At 36.8% G+C, this 19,044-nt stretch overlaps 1 protein-coding gene across 1 annotated transcript in view; it reads left to right on the top strand.

The window, feature by feature from the left end:
* The window catches only part of LOC126252398 (RAB6-interacting golgin), a 71,266-nt gene extending 53,761 nt beyond the window's left edge, over positions 1-17,505 (top strand). The window contains exons 5-6 of the mRNA XM_049953292.1: positions 11,655-11,877; positions 15,393-17,505. Of these exons, the coding sequence (XP_049809249.1) occupies positions 11,655-11,877; positions 15,393-15,674 (505 nt within the window). The 3' untranslated portion in view covers positions 15,675-17,505. The remainder of the gene's footprint in view (positions 1-11,654; positions 11,878-15,392) is intronic.
* The last annotated feature ends 1,539 nt before the right edge of the window (positions 17,506-19,044 follow it).

Genomic DNA, 19,044 nt, shown 5'->3' with positions numbered 1-19,044 from the left:
TTCCGTGCAGCGCGCCCGGCGGGCCGGTTAATGTGACACACTGCTGGCGAAGTTGCAAATGATTCCTGAGCAAAGTCAAGTGTGTCTTGCCTATCCAAAATGTCTATCACTTGTTGAAGGGAGGGATTGACTAGTTTCAAAATCTGCTCCCGTATATGAACATCAGAAACGTTCTGTGCAATTGCATCACGTACCATAGTATCTGAATAAGGGAGTCCACATTCATACGCAAAAGCACAATCCCTAGTAAGGCCTTGCAAAGTTGCAACCCACTCCCTATTAGTTTGACCGGCCGTACGTTTTGTACGAAAGAACGTATACCTTTTTGCAACGACATTGACTGATTCTTTGAAATATGCATCTAATGCAGACAAAATTTCTTCGTAGGACAGAGTTGCGACGTCGCGTCGGGGAAACAATTTCACTATCACACGGTAGGTGGACACACCTACACATGCCAACAAAAAAGGCTGCCGCTCGTTACCTTGAATTCTGTAGGCGGCGAGATGGAATCCAAATTGGCGTGACCACTCCGTCCAGCTTTCCATTGCCGCATCAAACGGACGAAAAGGTGGTGCAACTGCGTGTTGTGGCTGCATGAGCGGTGAAGCGGCGGCTGCCGCATCGTTTTGCATTGCACGTTGACCCTGGATGAGCTGTCCAAGGGCATCCAATAAGGCCTGCGTCTGCTGATTCTGCAAGCGATAAAATTCAGACAGTACATCTGGAGATTGTGGCGAAGCCATGACACAAGTAAATTAGGGCAATACGAACGCTAAATCCTCTTTTAAGACTCGTCGCCAATTTGTAGTGTTGGCTCAAGAGCCAACACCGTGTCGCTGCAGGAGGCCGAAATGCACGCGTCTAAATACACGCAGACCGGCGTGAGGTCTGGAACAGGACAATGTCTTGAGAATTGCAATAAAGTACGAAAATCTTGTAATACTTAACTTTAATCCATAATCGGTGTACATCGCTCTTGTACAGATATAATCTCCATTTTACTATACACTGGTAATGGCGCCTTGCTAGGTCGTAGCCAATGACTTAGCTGAAGGCTATGCTAACTATCGTCTCGGCAAATGAGAACGTATTGGTCAGTGTAGCTTCGCTAGCAAAGTCGGCTGTACAACTGGGACGAGTGCCAGGACGTCTCTCTAGACCTGCCGTGTGGCGGCGCTCGGTCTGCTATCACTGACAGTGGCGACACGCGGGTCCGACGTATACTAATGGACCGCGGCCGATTTAAAGGCTACCACCTAGCAAGTGTGGTGTCTGGCGGTGACACCACAGAAATAATAATAAAAAAAAAAAAGTCCGCTGGAGTCAGGTCTGGAGAGTACAAAGGATGAGGCAGCACAGTGATTTCATGTTTTGTCCAACAGGGATGAATGTGTGGGTGCATTATTGTGATACTAGAGCCATGAATTAATTGTCTTTCTATATTTCAGGCCATTTCCTTCTCACATTTTCTTGTAGGCATTGCAACATATCTCGATAGTACCATCAATTAACAGTTTGCCCTGTGGCATGAATTTCGTTGATATTCCTGATGCGAGCATCGTCAGTAGATGTCAAAGGGTGTTCTGAAAAAGTGTCGTCTGTAACTTCCATCTGGCTATTTTTAAACCAAGTGAATCATTCATAACACCGAGTACGGCTGAAGCACTCATCATCGTAGGCTTCCTGCATCATTTGGTGGTGTGTGTCTGTAATGGTTTTCTTGAGTTTCACACAAAATTTAATGGAGACACATCGCTCCTCTAACTCTGCCATCTCAAAATTCGCAATCTGTGTGACATAACATTCTACTCAATACAGCACTGAATAATAACTAACAGACATACAACAGTGAAACTTCCAATAGTTCCACATTAGACAAGTGTGTGTGGAGGGTTGCCAACCACATGTCACTCCAACTCACCGTTGGTGTGAAATTACAAGTGTTCTGGAATTTTTTTAACAGACCTTGTACTTAATAAAATATTCAGCTCACTTATTTTAGACAGTCATTCTTGTGAAGTAACATTTTTACTTTTGATCTGAATAATACTGTATCCAGCTTTAAGCGTTTGGGTACCTTGTTGTACGGAACAACTTCCATGTACCAAACAATGCTGTGTTCTTTACATAGCCGTTGAGTGATTATGTAGTTGGAATGACAGGTATGATGGTGTTTAATGTGTCTCTTTTTTTTGTAAAGATGTGTGAATTTTCATGAATAATACACGAACTCGTGAATATAAATAGAGGGTGCTGGCAGGATATTGGGCTCTAGAAATAGATGTTAGTGGCAAGTGAGAGAGGCACTGTCTCATTAATTTGACTGTTCTCTTCTGCATAGTAAATATCTCTCTCTCATTGTGAGACAACCCAAAATGGAATGCGATACATGAGCACTGAATGTGCAGATGCAGAGTATGTACATTTTCGAGTTTCAATCCCAACTATTTAGGACCTTTTATGTATAGCAAAACTGCTTAGTCTATTTTATTATGTCCGAGTGTAAAGTGCCATCTATCCACACCCAAAGGAATTTAGTGGTTACATCTTGGCTTATAAGCACATTTTTCGGATCTGACATATATCCTTGATGAAACTATATGTGATGGGTGAAAATTTATACACACAGATATGTTTTTACTCAGTAACAGTTTGTTTTTAACCAATTTACCAACTTTGAGCTCAGTGATCTGAATACCATGTATTGATGTCATCAGTAAACATTACTGGTAGACCATTCTGAATGTTTTGGGACACATCACTGATACGTGTAATGAACCAAAGTGGACCAAGTGTGGAATAGTGAGGAATGCATTATCTCATGACCTGCTCTTTTGACTGTATCCTGCTACACTTTTAAGGTGATTATAATTCTTTGTGCTCCATCTGAGAGAAATTACCTAAACCAGTCATTTCATGCTCCCTTAATTCCACATTTTATCAGTTCCCCTGTAAGTAATATACAGTTGACAAAATCAGAGGACTGTATGGCATTGAGGAATACTGTGCTTTCTGTCATTGAGTGCACTATCAACTTAATAGAGAAATGAATATAGGCCCACATGTATTGATCTCCCTTGTCAAAGGCATAGCTGATGAGAGCTGAATAAACGGTTGCTTTCAAGAAACTTGGTAACATTGTCGTTTACTGCTTCCTGAAGAACCTTGGATACGCTTGACAGGATCTAGATAGGTCTGCAGTTATTAACTTCACTCTTGTCACCTTTTATAAAGAAAAGAACTGCCTATGCTGTCCTGAAAATTTCAAGGAATTTCCCCAACATCAAGGAGTAGTTTATTAAGTCTGATGGGGATGTTAGAAGATTTGTCTGTTTAAGTAATTGGGTACGCCATCAAATCTATGTCAATGTGAGTTTGGTTTGGGCTGTATGAAGTGCTTTATTAGATATTTCTCTAGTGTCAGTGATAATACTATCATCATACTCAATGTATGTTATTGAGTGACATTTGCTTTTCTTACCAGCTGTTTTTATTTATCTTTGTATTTATTTATTGGCCTTTATTCATCTGAGGATCATCTCACAATGATATAGAATTTGTCAAGATAATGAAATGCCAGTCAGTAGGCCCAAGTCTAATACTCAACCATAATCATTTTCTGAAAAGTGACAAAGTGCTGTAGTTATCCTCTTATATTACTATCCACTACTCTCAAGTCCACTAAGCAATCTTTAAAGTGTAATATGCATTACTAGTGAAGAATATTTCAGCTACCTTTTCAAACAAATGTGTTTTAGTAATCTTTTTCAGTTCTTTTGGCAAATTATTGTACAATTTTATCCCCTGATTTAAAATTCATTTTGAGTTTTTTGTTTGTTTTTCCCGGGCTAAATGTATCTAAACTGGCTCTTGTTCCAATATTATGTGAAGAACTATTAGTGCATTATTTAGTAATAGTTTCGCTGATTTGCACCACAGCTTGGTATATATACTCACCAGGTGCTGTAAGGATACCCAGTTTTTTAAATAGCTCTTTACATTGGACCTAACTACTGCTATCAGTTATTTTTCTTTGGCACTTTCCTGCAGTTTAAAAACTGTGTCTATCTTTTGTGCCTTCGATCCCAAGCAAAGAATCCGCAGCCAAGAATTAAGTGTGTATCACCAGAAGACATTGGCTTTTACAAACTAGTGAAACACCATAAGGGCATAGCATGCTGGTGACATTCTTTTTGCCAGTATCTTTGTATGTTCACTCCATGTTAGCTGACAATCAGTGTTCATCCCTAAAAAGTTCATATTTGCTATACAATCTATAGATTTATCATCTATGTTTAAAGTGACAGAGTTGCTTCTTCTCTTTATGCTGATATGCATACTGTCCATTTTCATTATGTTCAACGTTAATTTATTACATTCTGCCCAATTGTAAACATCCTTGATAGTTGCATGTGTTTGCTTTAATAGAGGTTCCGATGTTTCATAAGCGACCATGATGTTGCTGTCATCAGCAAAGAGAACTACTTCCCCATGTCTTACACTTTCTGGAAAGTCATTGATATATGTTAAGACCAGAATTGGATGTAATACACTACCCTGAGGAACACCTATGTTTATATATTTCTTGTGTGACAATTGTTTTACTAAAAAATTATCAGCAGCAGTTGTGTGAACAATCTCCACCTTTTGCACCCTGTTTCCCATGTAAGACTGAAAGCAGTCATTCACTCTACCTCTTAAGCCAGTGCTTCTAGCTTCCTCAACAGTATTTTATGGTCAGCAGTACCAGAAGTCATGAAAAAGTCTAAGAAAAAGCCTGTAATTCAGTCATCCCTATCAAGAGTTTCAAGCATCACTTTTGTGAATTCTGCAGTGGTCTATATTGTACTTCTTCTGTTTCTGAATCTAAACTGGACTTTGTTAAAGCGATTGTATTTACTCATGTAACTTGTCAGTCTGTCATTGATAACTGCCCACATGGCTTTGGACTATTCCTTGAGTTGATTATAAATTGCTGATTGTACAGTTTCTCAACAATGTGAATAATCTTATCGAGATATTTTTATATAGTCTCAGGTAGTCATAAAACAACTTATTGTTTGTAGACCTGCTGTATCTACATCTACACACATACTCCACAAGTCGTCATATGGACGGTGCGTGGTGGAGGGTACCCTGTACAACAACTCGTTGTTTCCTTTCTTATTCCACTCGCAGACAGAGTGAGGGAAAAACAACTGCCTAAATGCCTCTGTACGAGCCCTAATTTCTCATATCTTATCTTTGTGGTCCATATGTGAAATGTTTGTTGACGGCAGTAAGATCATTCTGTAGTCAGCTTCATATGCCGGTTCTCTAAATTTTCTCAGTAGTGTCGTTCGAAATTGATGTCTTCTTCCCTCCAGGGATTCCCACTTGAGCTCCCACAGCATATCCATAACAGTTGCATGTTGATCAAACCTACCAGTAACAAATCTACCAGCTCGCCTCTGAATTGCTGTGATGTCTTCCTTCAATCTGTCCTGGTGCAAATCCCAAACACTCGGGCAGAAGTCAAGAACGGATCTCAGAAGCATCCTGACTGTGGCCTACTTCACTGATGAACTACACTTTTGTAAAATTCTGCCAGTAAACCAAAGTTGACCATTCGCCTTCCCAACCACAATCCTCACTTGCTTGTTCCATTTCATATCGCTTTGCAACGTTACGCCCAGATATTTTAATGATGTTACTGTGTCAAGCAGAACACTAGTAATGCTGTATCTGAACATGATGGGGTTTGTTTTCCCCACTCATTCACATTAACTTACATTTTTTTACACTAAGAGCCTACTGCCATTCATCACATCCAACTAGAAATTTTGCCTAGGTCATTTTGTATCAATCTACAGTCACTTATCTTCAACACCTTCCTGTACACCACAGCATCATCAGTGAAAAACCACAGATTGCTGTCCACTGTCTGCCAGGCCATTTATGTTATATATAATGGCAAGAGTCGTATCACACTTCCCTGGGGCCCTCCTGATGTTACCCCTGTCTCCAATGAACACTAGCTGTTGAGGACTACATCCTGGGTTCTATTACTTAAGAAGTCAAGCCAGTCATATATCTGGGAGACTGTTCCGTATGCATGTATCTTCATTAACATTCTACAGTGAAGTACTGTTTTGAATGCTTTTCAGAAATCTAGAAATATGGATATTTCCTGTTGCCCTTCATCCATAGTTCGCAGACTCAGAATATACTCTAGAATTATGCATCAAACTGATGTAAAGGATATTGGTCTGTAATTTTGTGGGTCCATTCTTTTACCCTTCTTATATACAGGAATCACCTGCAATTTTTTCAAGTTGCTTGGCACTTTGCACTGGTTGAGAGGTTTGTGATAAATGCAAATTGGAGGCCAGTGATGTAGAGTACTCTTTGTAAAACAGAATTGGGATTCCATCCGTACATGGCAACTTATTTGTTTTCAACTCTTTCAGTCGTTTCTCTATGCCAGGGATGGTTATTACTATGTCATCCATAGGGGACTCTGTGCGATGGTCAAACGACGGTACACTTGTATGATTCTCCTGCATGAACGATTTCTGAAACCTAGATTACAAAACTTGGGCCTTCCTTTTGCTATCTTGTACTGCCAAACCAGACTGATCGATGAGTGACGATGGGAGCCTTATACTCACTTTGTGATTTTACATAGGACCAGAATGTTTTCGGGTTCTCTGCTCTGTCTTTAGCCAAGGTATGATGGTGTTAGCTGTTCTATGGAAGCAACTGTATGTAATTTTTTATTTTTTAAAAATTTTTGTCAAGAAATTTGTATTTTTAAAGATAATAATTTCATACTAGATTTTTGCATTGTTACGTAGATGTAAACCTGATTGGAAATGCTATAGCATAACATTACTGCAGAGTACCCATCAATTCATCTGCATTGCCATCACAGGCACTATAGATACCCCTCCATGCAGCTTTATAGTGCAAATGTGTGAAAGTTGCTACATTGTTTTATTACTAACTGAGAGTCATTTTTATACATATTCGCATAATCAAAGATTCCAACTGGAAAAAGAAAGATAGGAAGAAAACATGAGAGCAATTTAGAAAGTTAATACCATGATTAAAATGATGTGACAAAGGAATAGAAATAAAAAAAATTACAGTGAAACCAGTGAATTGAATAAAAATAACTATAAAAGTCATTTCGATAAAGATTTAAAGATGAAAAATTTAAAAGCACATGACAGGATTCGAACTCACAACATTTGGCATGTGAGGACTTTGTTAACCATTATGCCTCACAACCGATCTATAGAACAAACAATTTTTGAAACTGTAGAGCATCACACTAAATTACATTTTCTTTCATTGGTTATTCGAAAATGAGTTTCCACCAGGGCAAATGGCTGCAGGGTGTGATACCTGGGACCTTAACCTACATCACCGTACAGATAGTTTAAAAAGGTCAGTCCCACCATTGGAGACTTTTTCTTGTTAGTCCATATTCTGTACTAATTGTAATGTTCACTCTGTTAAACATATCCTGTAATTCTTCTTCACTTTCACTGAGGATAGCAATATCATCAGTGAACCTTATCATTGACAACTCTTCACCCTGAATTTTTATTCCACTCTTGATTTTTTTTCCTGTCATTGCATCTTCAATGTATAGATTGAACTGTAGGGTCGAAGGGCTACGTGCCTGCCTTAAACCCATTGCAATCAAAGCACTTCATTCTTTGTGTTTCAGTCTTACATTCCCCTTTTGGTTCTCATTCATAAACGCCTATGTTTCCAAGCTTCCACCTATTTTTCTGAGAATTTCAAACATATTGCACTACTTTACTTCTTAAAATATTTTCAAGGTCATCAAATCCTATGACCGTGTCTCGATTTTTCTTAAGTCATGCTTCCATTATCAAGCGTAACAAGAGAGCTGCCTCCCTAGTGCCTTTATGTTTCGTAAAGCCGAAGTGATTGTCGTCTGACAGATCCTTAGTTTCTCTTCCATTCTTCTGTATACCATTTTTGTCTGCTGCATGGCTGCATGAGGTGATAAGCTGATTGTGCGGTAGTTCTCGCTCTTATGTGCCCTTGCTGTTTTCAGGATGTTTTTCTAAAAGTCTGACAGTATGTCTGGATGCATATATTTTAGAAACCATCTTGAATAGTTGTCTTGTTGCCATTCTACCCCCCCACCCCCCACCCCTCCACCACCACCACCGAATCATTTTAGAAACTCCACAGGAATATTATCTAAGTGTTGTGTCTTATTTGATTGCAAGTCTTCCAAAGCTCCGCTAAACTTGGACTCTTAATGCTGGATCCCCTTCCATATCAAAACCCAATTACACTTCTGTCACACCATCAGACAATTCCTCTCCCCTGTAGAGGCCTGCAATGTACTCTCTCCACCTGTCTGCTCTTTCCTTTGCATTTAACAATGGAATTCCATGTGCACTCGTAATGTTAGTGTCCTTGCTTTAAGTTTCACTGAATGCTGCTTTGACGTTTCTGTACACTGAATCAGCCCTTCTGAAGAACATGTCTTTTTCAATTTATTCACATTTTTCCTGCTGCTATTTTATCCTTGCTTCCGTGCACTTCCTATTTTTTTTCTATTCCTAAGTCTTGCTGTACTCCTGTCTTTTCCTGAAGCTTTGTATACTTCCTTCTTTTGTTGACCAGTTCCAGTATTGCTTCTGTTACCCAAGGTATCTTTGCAGTTACCTATATTTGTCAGTCCAAATTCTGTGAATACGTATTTTGGAGGTGTCCATTCCTCTTCAGCTGAATTACCTATTGTAGTATTTATTATTGCAGCATGTACAGCCTTAGAAAATTTCAAATGTACTTCATCATTCCTTAGTACTTCAATAACCCACTTCCTTGCTCATTGACTCTTGTAACAAATTCTTTTAAACATCTGTTTGTGCTTCATCATTATTAAATAGTGATTCGAGTCAATATGTGCTCCTGAGTACGTAGAGCAATCTGTTATCTTATTCCAGAATCTCTGTCTGATGATTATGTTATGTAACTATAATCTTCTTGTGTCTCTAGGCCTCTTTCAAATATATCTCCTCCTCTTGTGATTGTTGAATAGTGTACTTGTATTATGATCTGAAATTTATTTCAGAACTCTATTAGTCTTTCTCTTCTCTGATTCTTCTTACCGAGTCCATATTGTCCCCCAATTCTGCCTTCCATTTCTGCCCCGGCTACAGCATTTCAGGCTCCCATGATTATTAGATTTACATCTGAACTGCATGAACTCTGTTTTGTCTTGATTAACTTTGAGCCCTACCTTCTGTGCATAATTGTCCATTTTCTGTGCATAATTGTCCATTTTTCTGGTACATTTCTTTCAACTCGTGCTCTGATTCACTTAGTAGTACTATGTCATCTGCATATGCAAGACAGTTGAAGTTACCATCCATCTCTACTCCAGCCCACTCCTGTTTCCTACACATCTATGAAGGTGGAGGCATTACTTTTCAGCCAACCCTTGTATATGGAGTTTCTTAAAAGAAATTTCCTCCATTTGACTGTTAATAGTACAGAAACCAGATGACAGTTATAAGAGTCGAGGGGCATGAAAGGCAAGCAGTGGCTGGGAAGGGAGTGAGACAGGGTTGTAGCCTTTCCCCGATGTTTTTCAATCTTTATATTGAGCAAGCAGTGAAGGGAACAAAAGAAAAATTCAGAGTAGGTATTAAAATCCATGGAGCAGTAATAAAAACTTTGAGGTTTGCCGATGACATTGTAATTATGTCAGAGACAGCAAAGGACTTGGAGGAGCAGTTGAACGGAATGGATAGTGTCTTGAAAGGAGGATATAAGATGAACATCAACAAAAGCAAAACGAGGATAATGGAATGTAGTCTAATTAAGTCGGGTGATGCTGAGGGAATTAGATTAGGAAATGAGACACTTAAAGTAAAGGAGTTTTGCTATTTGGGGAGCAAAATAACTGATGATGGCCGAAGTAGAGAGGATATAAAATGTAGACTGGCCATGGCAAGGAAAGCGTTTCTGAAGAAGAGAAATTTGTTAACATCGAATATAGATTTAAGTGTCAGGAAGTCATTTCTGAAAGTATTTGTATGGAGTGTAGCCATGTATGGAAGTGAAACATGGACAATAAATAGTTTGGACAAGAAGAGAATAGAAGCTTTTGAAATGTGGTGCTACAGAACGCTGAAGATTAGATGGGTAGATCACATAACTAATGAGGAGGTATTGAATAGGATTGGGGAGAAGAGAAGTTTGTGGCACAACTTGACTAGAAGAAGGGATCGGTTGGTAGGACATGTTCTGAGGCATCAAGGGATCACCAATTTAGTATTGGAGGGCAGTGTGGAGGGTAAAAATCGTAGAGGGAGACCAAGAGATGAATACACTAAGCAGATTCAGAAGGATGTATGTTGCAGTAGGTACTGGGTGATGAAGAAGCTTGCACAGGATAGAGTAGCATGGAGAGCTGCATCAAACCAGTCTCAGGACTGAAGACCACAACAACAACAGTTCATTTATTTTACGATCATGATTTTTGGCTTTGTAGCCATTCTCAAGTGCATGTTGAAATGGTAAAATATGTTTGACCTCACTATGACCTGTCATTGTCAAAAAAGTATATTTTTGGTCTTATGTAGACCAGTTGTATTACAGGATACGAGTCAATATCAAAGATACATAGTATGGCTGACATTGTGCACAATGAGAAACCTTAACATACAGTTAACAGCTAATATATTCCTGTGACCTCACTGGAATATATGTCAGCCATGGTATGTATCTTGGATATGTACTTGTATCCTGTAATACAACTGGTGTATAAGATCAGAGCTCAATTTCTTTGACAGTGACATGTCATGTACAGATCAGACATATCTTACCATTTCAACATGCACTTGAGAATGGCGAAAAATCTGAAATCGTAGTTGCAAAATAAATGAACGATTAACATTCAAGAGGCAGAAATTTCTTTTTTTAAAAAATATATCTTTTGAATAAGTTTCTTCATATCATCATGTTTCTATTTCAGGAGGTAATGTAGTGTATTCTGTATTACTGAGAAAAATCACTTAAAATGGCCTAAAAGGCTAAAATAAACACAATAAACACAGCTGAAGTGGAAAATACACTACCATCTTTTTATTAATCAATACATACGTAGCTGACTGATAATTAGAAATAACAGTACATTTTCAGAAGGTTTTTCTTTCTTACATAGAAAGGGCTATTCTCTTTCTGATATTCATTGAAATTTGTTTTGTTGCATAAGTGTATGTTGTCATGATGCATGTCTGTGCTTTGGTAAGTCATATGAAAGTGTGATTTGTAGGATTTTCTGCTCTTGTGTATTAATATTTTTGGCTCTGTCAGAATCTTCTCCCTTGAGTCGCTTCGAATTTTTCCTTTCACACACCAGCTTATATTATTATTTCTCGTAGGATACTGTGAAATTTTACTCGCTCTACTTAAATGTATGAATTTACGTCTGCAGCTTTGATGTAGGTCCTGCCACTGTTTATATTATCGTTTAATTTAACATGATAAATTTCTTTCTGTTCCAGCTACTTATATTTTGTACTTGTTGGTAGTAGTTTCTAAGCAAATGTACCTTAGTGCTCACAGATAACACACAAAAAGTTACTTGTTACATATTTTGTTTTATGCAGAAAACGTTACAATAGAGCTGAAAAGGAGTTTCTAGATGCTAAAATGCATCTCTTCAGTAAGCTAGAACGCAAAGAACTTCTGACTGAACATTTATGTACTATAATAGAGCAGAATGAAATGCGAAAAGCCCGAAAATTGTCAGAACTAATGGACAAGCTAGAGTTGTCAACATCAGTCGAATTAAGTGAGGAAGAGAGGCGCACTGCAGCTGACAACAAAGTGGTGAGTACACGTCCTGTGCACATATAAAAGGAAATTATGAGCTTTGTGTGGTGTCCTACCACTCCTGTACAAAGAAATTACCACATATTTTCATCCTGTAGCTGCTGTTAATGGACTACTGAAACTCTGGATTGTGAGCAATCAGCACTGTTTTGCAATCTGAACTCTATAAAAGTAATTCGTATTGATAGTGATATATATTATGTAAGGAATGATTATTCAAAATCATTGCTATCTCATAATATAAAGTGATTAAATAGAGCTTTCTACATTTATACGAATGTGAAAGAACTTAACTCATTGTTAAACATTGTGAAATTAGTTCTGTGTATGGATGATGCATACTGTGGTTCAGTAAAGTATTTGTTGCTCGTGCCTTACTGCATGTGTTTCGCAACTGTAAGGACATGAAGTGAAGATGCTGTTTTGTCTGCTGCTGTAGCATAGAATAATGAAACAGTTGACTTTAAAATAGAATGTCAAGGGCTCAGATGTGGCTTCAGTTTTGATGTGTGCAGTCAGTTTGTGTTACAGCAAAAGATACACACATGGGATGTTATGTTCATGAAGTTATTTTGACATTAATGGTACATACTTTTTCTTCTTCTTTATGTCGTGCAAATCAGTTTACACAGTCTTTGAACATGGTAAAATGATTTTATTTGTTTGTGTGCTCAGCTCTTAAATTCATCATTCAGAAAAGTAGCGTGTGCCGTAGCTTGTGGTCTTTTGTCAGTTGTGTACATTATTATTTTCAGCTGGTCACGTTGAACTAAGTTCTGGCCACTAAAAAACATTTGTAATGGCAGACATCCTCAATGACAGACGTCCTTGCTGACAAAAATTTTTTCCATTATAATCTTAATTAGGCAACGGCCTTGCCACAGTGGATACACCGGTTCCCGTGCGATCACCGAAGTTAAGCGCTGTCGGGCGTGGCCGGCGCTTGGATGGGTCACCGTCCCGCCGCCACGTGCTGTTGCCATTTTTCGGGGTGCACTCAGCCTCGTGATGCCAATTGAGGAGCTACTCGACCGAATAGTAGCGGCTCCGGTCAAAGAAAACCGTCTTAACGACCGGGAGAGCGGTGTGCTGACCCCATGCCCCTCCTATCCGCATCCTCACCTGAGGATGATACGGCGGTCGGATGGTCCCGATGGGTCGCTTGCGGCCTGTAGACGGAGTTACAACAATAATCTTAATTACTTTTCAAAAGCTTTAATTTTGGACACTAATCTTCATAAAAATTATAGGTACCCACTCAGTATACTGGAACCCGTAATTGAGCTGGATTTTAAAATTTCGTGAAATATAATTTTTGCCTGGATGCTGTGTTTTCTTTAGTACTAAACTGAATTTTCTGTTTACATGCTGGACCACTGTATTACATTAATTTCTTTCTGAAAATAGTATGTTTTAGAAATTTTAGCCCCTATGTTTTATCTATTCTGCACTTAAGAAATTATCATTGCTAGAAATGTTTTCTGGTTTTAAACAAGCTAGTTAAAAAGATATTTCAATGCATTTGTGATGGTGCTTTAACAGTATCTGTAACAACAAATGAATTTTAAATGTGAAATTTCACAAATCATTGTTATTTCTAAATGATCCAATCTTAAATTCATTCATTACTTGGTTCTGTGCATTTGTTTGATTACAGAAACTGCGTTAATTTGAGGATTGTTGCTTTCAGTGCTGTTTGCCCACAGTCTAGTGACTAAGCTGTATGGAATGTCCAATAAAACACACACACACACACACACACACACACACACACACACACACACACACTTACAGACTGTAAATATTTTTAGTCTTATTTGTGCACATGTGATTTTACAGCAGCATATTTTTAAAGATACTGAAGTACAGTTCTTGCATTTAAAAATTTTCTTGCAGAAACTAAACTTAATGTGTTACTGGTAATTTGTAAATGTTAGCTATTTCACCTATGTTTTGTTTTGTCCCACCATGTTTTTAACATGTATATTTTTGTGTCAGTATTGCTCTGCAATACTAAATGAAAACATTGTAAATATGGCAGTACGCTATTTGAAATGTTTCATGTACTTTTGAAATATTGTGTTTGTAGAAAGCAGTCTTGTATGTGTAGCTATTGTCTTTCTTCAGCATCTGTGAATGTAAGTAAGTTTTTGAATAGTTCCATAAAAAAATATTTCAAAATGCCTTGTAAATTGCTGGTTACAGGTATTTTATTTCTTTGTGCTGATCTTAATTTTTTTTAATTTGGGAACTGCATGTACCTGAGTGCTTTTAATTTCTCTGTATGCAATCTTATTCTGTGAAACTTGTTCACCAGTAGTAAATATTGTTAAGTTAGAAGACACACATACATTTACCCAGGGTGTAGAAGACTTGAGAATCTCTACTTGTATTTCTTAGTGAGGTTATGAGGACTTGCACGGATCTTTATAGTAATTCATGTGGCAGTTTGATGATGATAAATTTGGTGGGACAAAACTGTATATAACACGCAACACTAAATCACCAATGTCTTAATATGGTGTAAATATGTACATCTTTCTAGCTTTTGTATGAAGTGTGAATGACTTTTTCTGTCACTAAAGTTTTCTATAAGACTCGAAAGAATACCTGTACTTTGAATGCTACTAGACACATGCAAATGCAATACAGGCTGCATGTATGTATATTTTAGTTTGCAGAAAATGATGCACATAGTTCTATGGGAAAAGTTATATCTTGTAATGGGAACTCGGTGACAATACATCTATGTTTCATCATTGATGTATGGTTCCTACTGATGTATAATCTCTGTAACATATATTTATTAAACAAAATATGTATAACTGAAGTCACACAAGTTGGAACTATATTGTAGCTACATTGCTGACACACTTAACCATGATAATTATGAGACTAGAGTACCTCCTTTGTAAACTACCTAGGCAGGCAAAATATTGAAATTGCAATTCAACATATATCAAAAATATATTGATCTGTCACAGTTTTAAGTGATTTTTAGTTTTTGTTTTTGCTTTTGCGTGGACTTATGTGCTTTTAATAATATTGTAGAATTAAAATGCCTATAAACAATATAAGACTTGTTAACGACTGGGTGCAACTATTATGCCCTTTGAAACAATTATCTACAACTAGGAAACATTAAAACATTGTACGATCCTCTTTTTTTTTTTCATTGTGTTTCGCCCTTTGGTGTGTCATGCAAGTGGAAGTTGTCTTTTCAGTGTAAACGTCCCATCCATGCTTTTACTGTTAAGGTCAAAAGTTAGTGGAATCGTAAAATGTAAATACTGACATTGCAGCCTAATGCATGTGACATATTGTGATATGTAATTGCTATATTTTAATAGGAAAGTTATATTCTAGTCACTTACTAATTGCAGTTGGTATCTTGACACATACACAATGCCTTCTATGTCTATATTCTAATATCAACAATTAAAAGATAGCTATTTATTTATTTTTCAATTTTTGTTTCCTTTCTTTCAATTTTATTTTCATTTTTTATTTAGATACTATCTCCTTTGCGTGCCTTGGACGAAGTCTCATATTCAATGTGTAACACTCTGAAACATAAACAAACTGACGAAAACACAGCTGCTGCTGAGGAAAAAGTGGGAGTTCCAGGTGAAGTATTAGAAATATCTGCATGCGAGCAGCCATGCATAATGTCTGACAAATGTTCAGATCAAAATGATATTTTGGTATGTAAGGATGGAACAGAGACTAATGATAGGGAGTCTCGAATAGTTAATAGTGATGATCATTTAGTGAACCTTCAGGATGATACATAGGTGAGAGTACCGAAACAGCATATGCTGACTAATATTCCATATGCAGCAGCTGTAATTCGGTTACCGTTCCTTATAGTTACCCCATATATTAGAAATATCTTTGTATTGAGCCATTACTGCTTTATTACAGTTGAAAATTTGATAAATATTACAGCCGATGTGCAGCTAGTGGCACCAAAGGAGTGATGTATTTTATGGCCTCGCTAATTAATATTTTATAAATATATATGAAAGGATTTTTTAATGATTTTCTGAAGAACTCAGGATTTAAACAGAAAGAACTAACAATAATTTGACAATAATATTTTATAAGTATATATTTTATTCCAGTTATGTACTTATTTTGTAAAAATACGTGCCTCTCAAAATTAGTACTCTGTTAGTAGCATGTTTAGTAGATTAACTTGTGGTGCTTTATTCTGGTATGGTGCTGATTGGAGTGAATTCTTTAGTGAGTGCTTTTACATATCTTGTATGGTTGTACATTTTATAGCCTGTCTGTGCTTGATGGTGGATGAATATTGGGGCTCATAAAGAAATAGTGCCATATAGTAAAACAAAACTCCCACTTGTGAAACTTTGAGTCACCCTTTCAAGTAGAAATGTTTTTATCTAGATGGTTGAATGTAGTGCAATTCACATTTATGCAGTTTATGTACTCATAGTGTTGTACTTTATGGCATGTAGCTGTGACATTTTAAAAATAGTTATTATGAGCCTCAATATCTGTTGTTTCATGATTAAAAATTTTGTAGCCAGGTCATGCTGTGATACTTTTGTACTTTTTATACTTGTCATTAGTAATGTCAGAAATATTTAATAATGAAACAAAATAATCTCTTGTTACATTAGATAACCAGTAAGAGTATTTTTGTTGGCATGGTTCCAGATGAGTAGGAGTGGCTTTGCTACACATGTTTGTGTCTAAACTCCCTGCACATTTCTTCTCTAATGATGACTTTTCTGGGCGTTCATATGTAATACGTTCCACTTTTCTTAATGTTTCACACAACTATAAAAAAATGTCTAGAAGCAATATTATATGCCTCCAGACAAATTGTGTGTGCAAAATAGGGCTGTATTATTTCTGATTATTAAATTCAGTTATTTGCTCTCAAATTCAGAAATTGGAACAATGTTATTAGGTTACTGTACCTGTTTACGAAAAACAAGTTTGACTGCAGTTAACATACATTTAAATTGTGCATATAATGCTTACTCTGTTTGAATAGTGTTGGTGCTTCTGTGATACATCAATCTTTTAAAATATATATAGTCATTTCCGATTCTTGTGGAATGCTTATAATTTTAGTGCAAACCTTCATCACGAAAGGAGTGTGGTTAATAGCTCCAGATATTTAACATTTTTGACAAGATGTATGTAACATCTGGCCACACATAAAGCATCATTTAAAATGTGGACCTTGCAATTAGAATATTTCAATTTTTCAGTAGTGTTTAATGCGCTGCATCATTTACAATAGGTGACACGAATTCTAGCAATCTCATAATTTGTTAACCCTGTGGCATAGAGCATCCACTGTAGTGAACAGCTGTTAAAGGTCACTTCTTTGATGTTTTTAATCATTCTTCAGGCTGCAAATGCACACAGTCCACTGCAGTGGGCTCTCCCTACTGATTTTGTGCCTTGCATGCATTTGCAGGCTCATGACTGATTAAAAACTCCAGAGATGTGTCCATTAACAGCCATCTACTGCAATAACAACATGCACCACAGAGTTAAAGGTTGGCAGTAATAATCTTTCCTTGCTGATGATACTTGAGATTTATATAATACACACACACACACACACACACACACACACACACACACACACACACACACACACACACATTGTGCAGTGAGGTAAAAACAGTTAATTTTGTGAAGCAATTTGCTACTGCATCTTTGGAAATGTATTTCTACGTATAAAACTTGGAATTTCTGGTTAAATAATGTACATAGCTAGTGCAACATGAGACCTTCTACATTTTCTTGTACTGTTTTCTATACATAATATTTAATTCTTTGTTTGTATTTCCAGATATTTTTATAACTGAAGTTGTTATGGTTTATACAAATTATACACGTGGAAGTTAATTTTTTTTTTGTATGGAAAAATATCTAATAAAATGTTCTATTATATTGTGACCTATATGCCCTCTGGTAATTATATATACAGCTGCATAATATAATTCCATAAAATATGAAATTTCTGAATGTAAGGCACAGATTATAGTGTGGAGAAGAAGAAACCCTAGTGTAAACATAACACTGTTTCTGAAACTGTTCTTTGCAGCATTGCTACAAACGTAGAACCACAAATAATTAATACAGTTTATAATATTAATTGAATATACTGTGATTTTTGAAGCAGTGAACTTGAAAAAGAGTATTGTTAGATGTATAGATTTTAGCTTTGGTTTTTGGATACAATGATTTGAAATGTAAAAACATTGGCAATGATAATATTTTTGTACATATTTGTACCAAGATCAGCCTGTTAGTTAGCTTATTATTGTTTTGACACTCATAAGCATTGTTTTTCAATTTGAATGCCATTTTATGCAGCATTTTAATCATGCATTGCATTTTCCCCAGATGGTTTTTCATTCCAAGCTACTTTCTTGTGCACACTTTTTATTTAGAGTAGTGTTTATTACATTCAGCACAAAACATTTGTTGTCAGTTTGTTTGACAATCATTATGTTTTGCACTTTTTAAGAGAAAAAGTGCATAATAATGTCTGTGTTGAATTTTGTGGACTACATGTACTATCACAGTATCAGCATTATTAACATATCTCTTAGCACTTCCACACTTAATTGCTTTGCAACTGTATATTGTCAGCTTGACTTCTACCTTGAGATATGAACATGTGCTTTTACAGTATTGAAATGAATGACTGGTATTCATTCAGATGAATGTCTCAGTAATTTATGTTTGACAGTGTGCAATTGATATGTGAGAAATGAAGATCTGATTTGTAAAATAAATGTTTTTGAACTGACTGAAGCTGTTTTGCTGTTTCGTGCATCACTATATATGTTTAGTTTTTATGCTTTCTCACGGAGCAGATGACTGGTTACAGGCAACATACCTAGCATGTGTACAACATAAACTGCCTACACCCTTTCACTTCTCAGTGGCGTAAGCAATCATAAAAGATGCCTAGGGTCACTGGAAAGTGTCAGTGGACTTTTTTCTCTAACAAAACTTGTGTCCCATGATGTTATCTGTCCACCGATAGACATTTGATGCAAATACTTTAAAACATCTATCATTACTCGTGGGAAAAATATATCTAAAAACAAAGATGATGTGACTTGCCAAACGAAAGCGCTGGCAGGTCGATAGACACACAAACAT

The sequence above is a fragment of the Schistocerca nitens genome, chromosome 1 (assembly GCF_023898315.1).
Source record: "Schistocerca nitens isolate TAMUIC-IGC-003100 chromosome 1, iqSchNite1.1, whole genome shotgun sequence".
Taxonomy (NCBI): Eukaryota; Metazoa; Arthropoda; class Insecta; order Orthoptera; family Acrididae; genus Schistocerca; species Schistocerca nitens.
The sequence above is the reverse complement of the archived record's forward strand: the minus strand, read 5'-3'. Positions and strand labels throughout refer to the sequence as shown.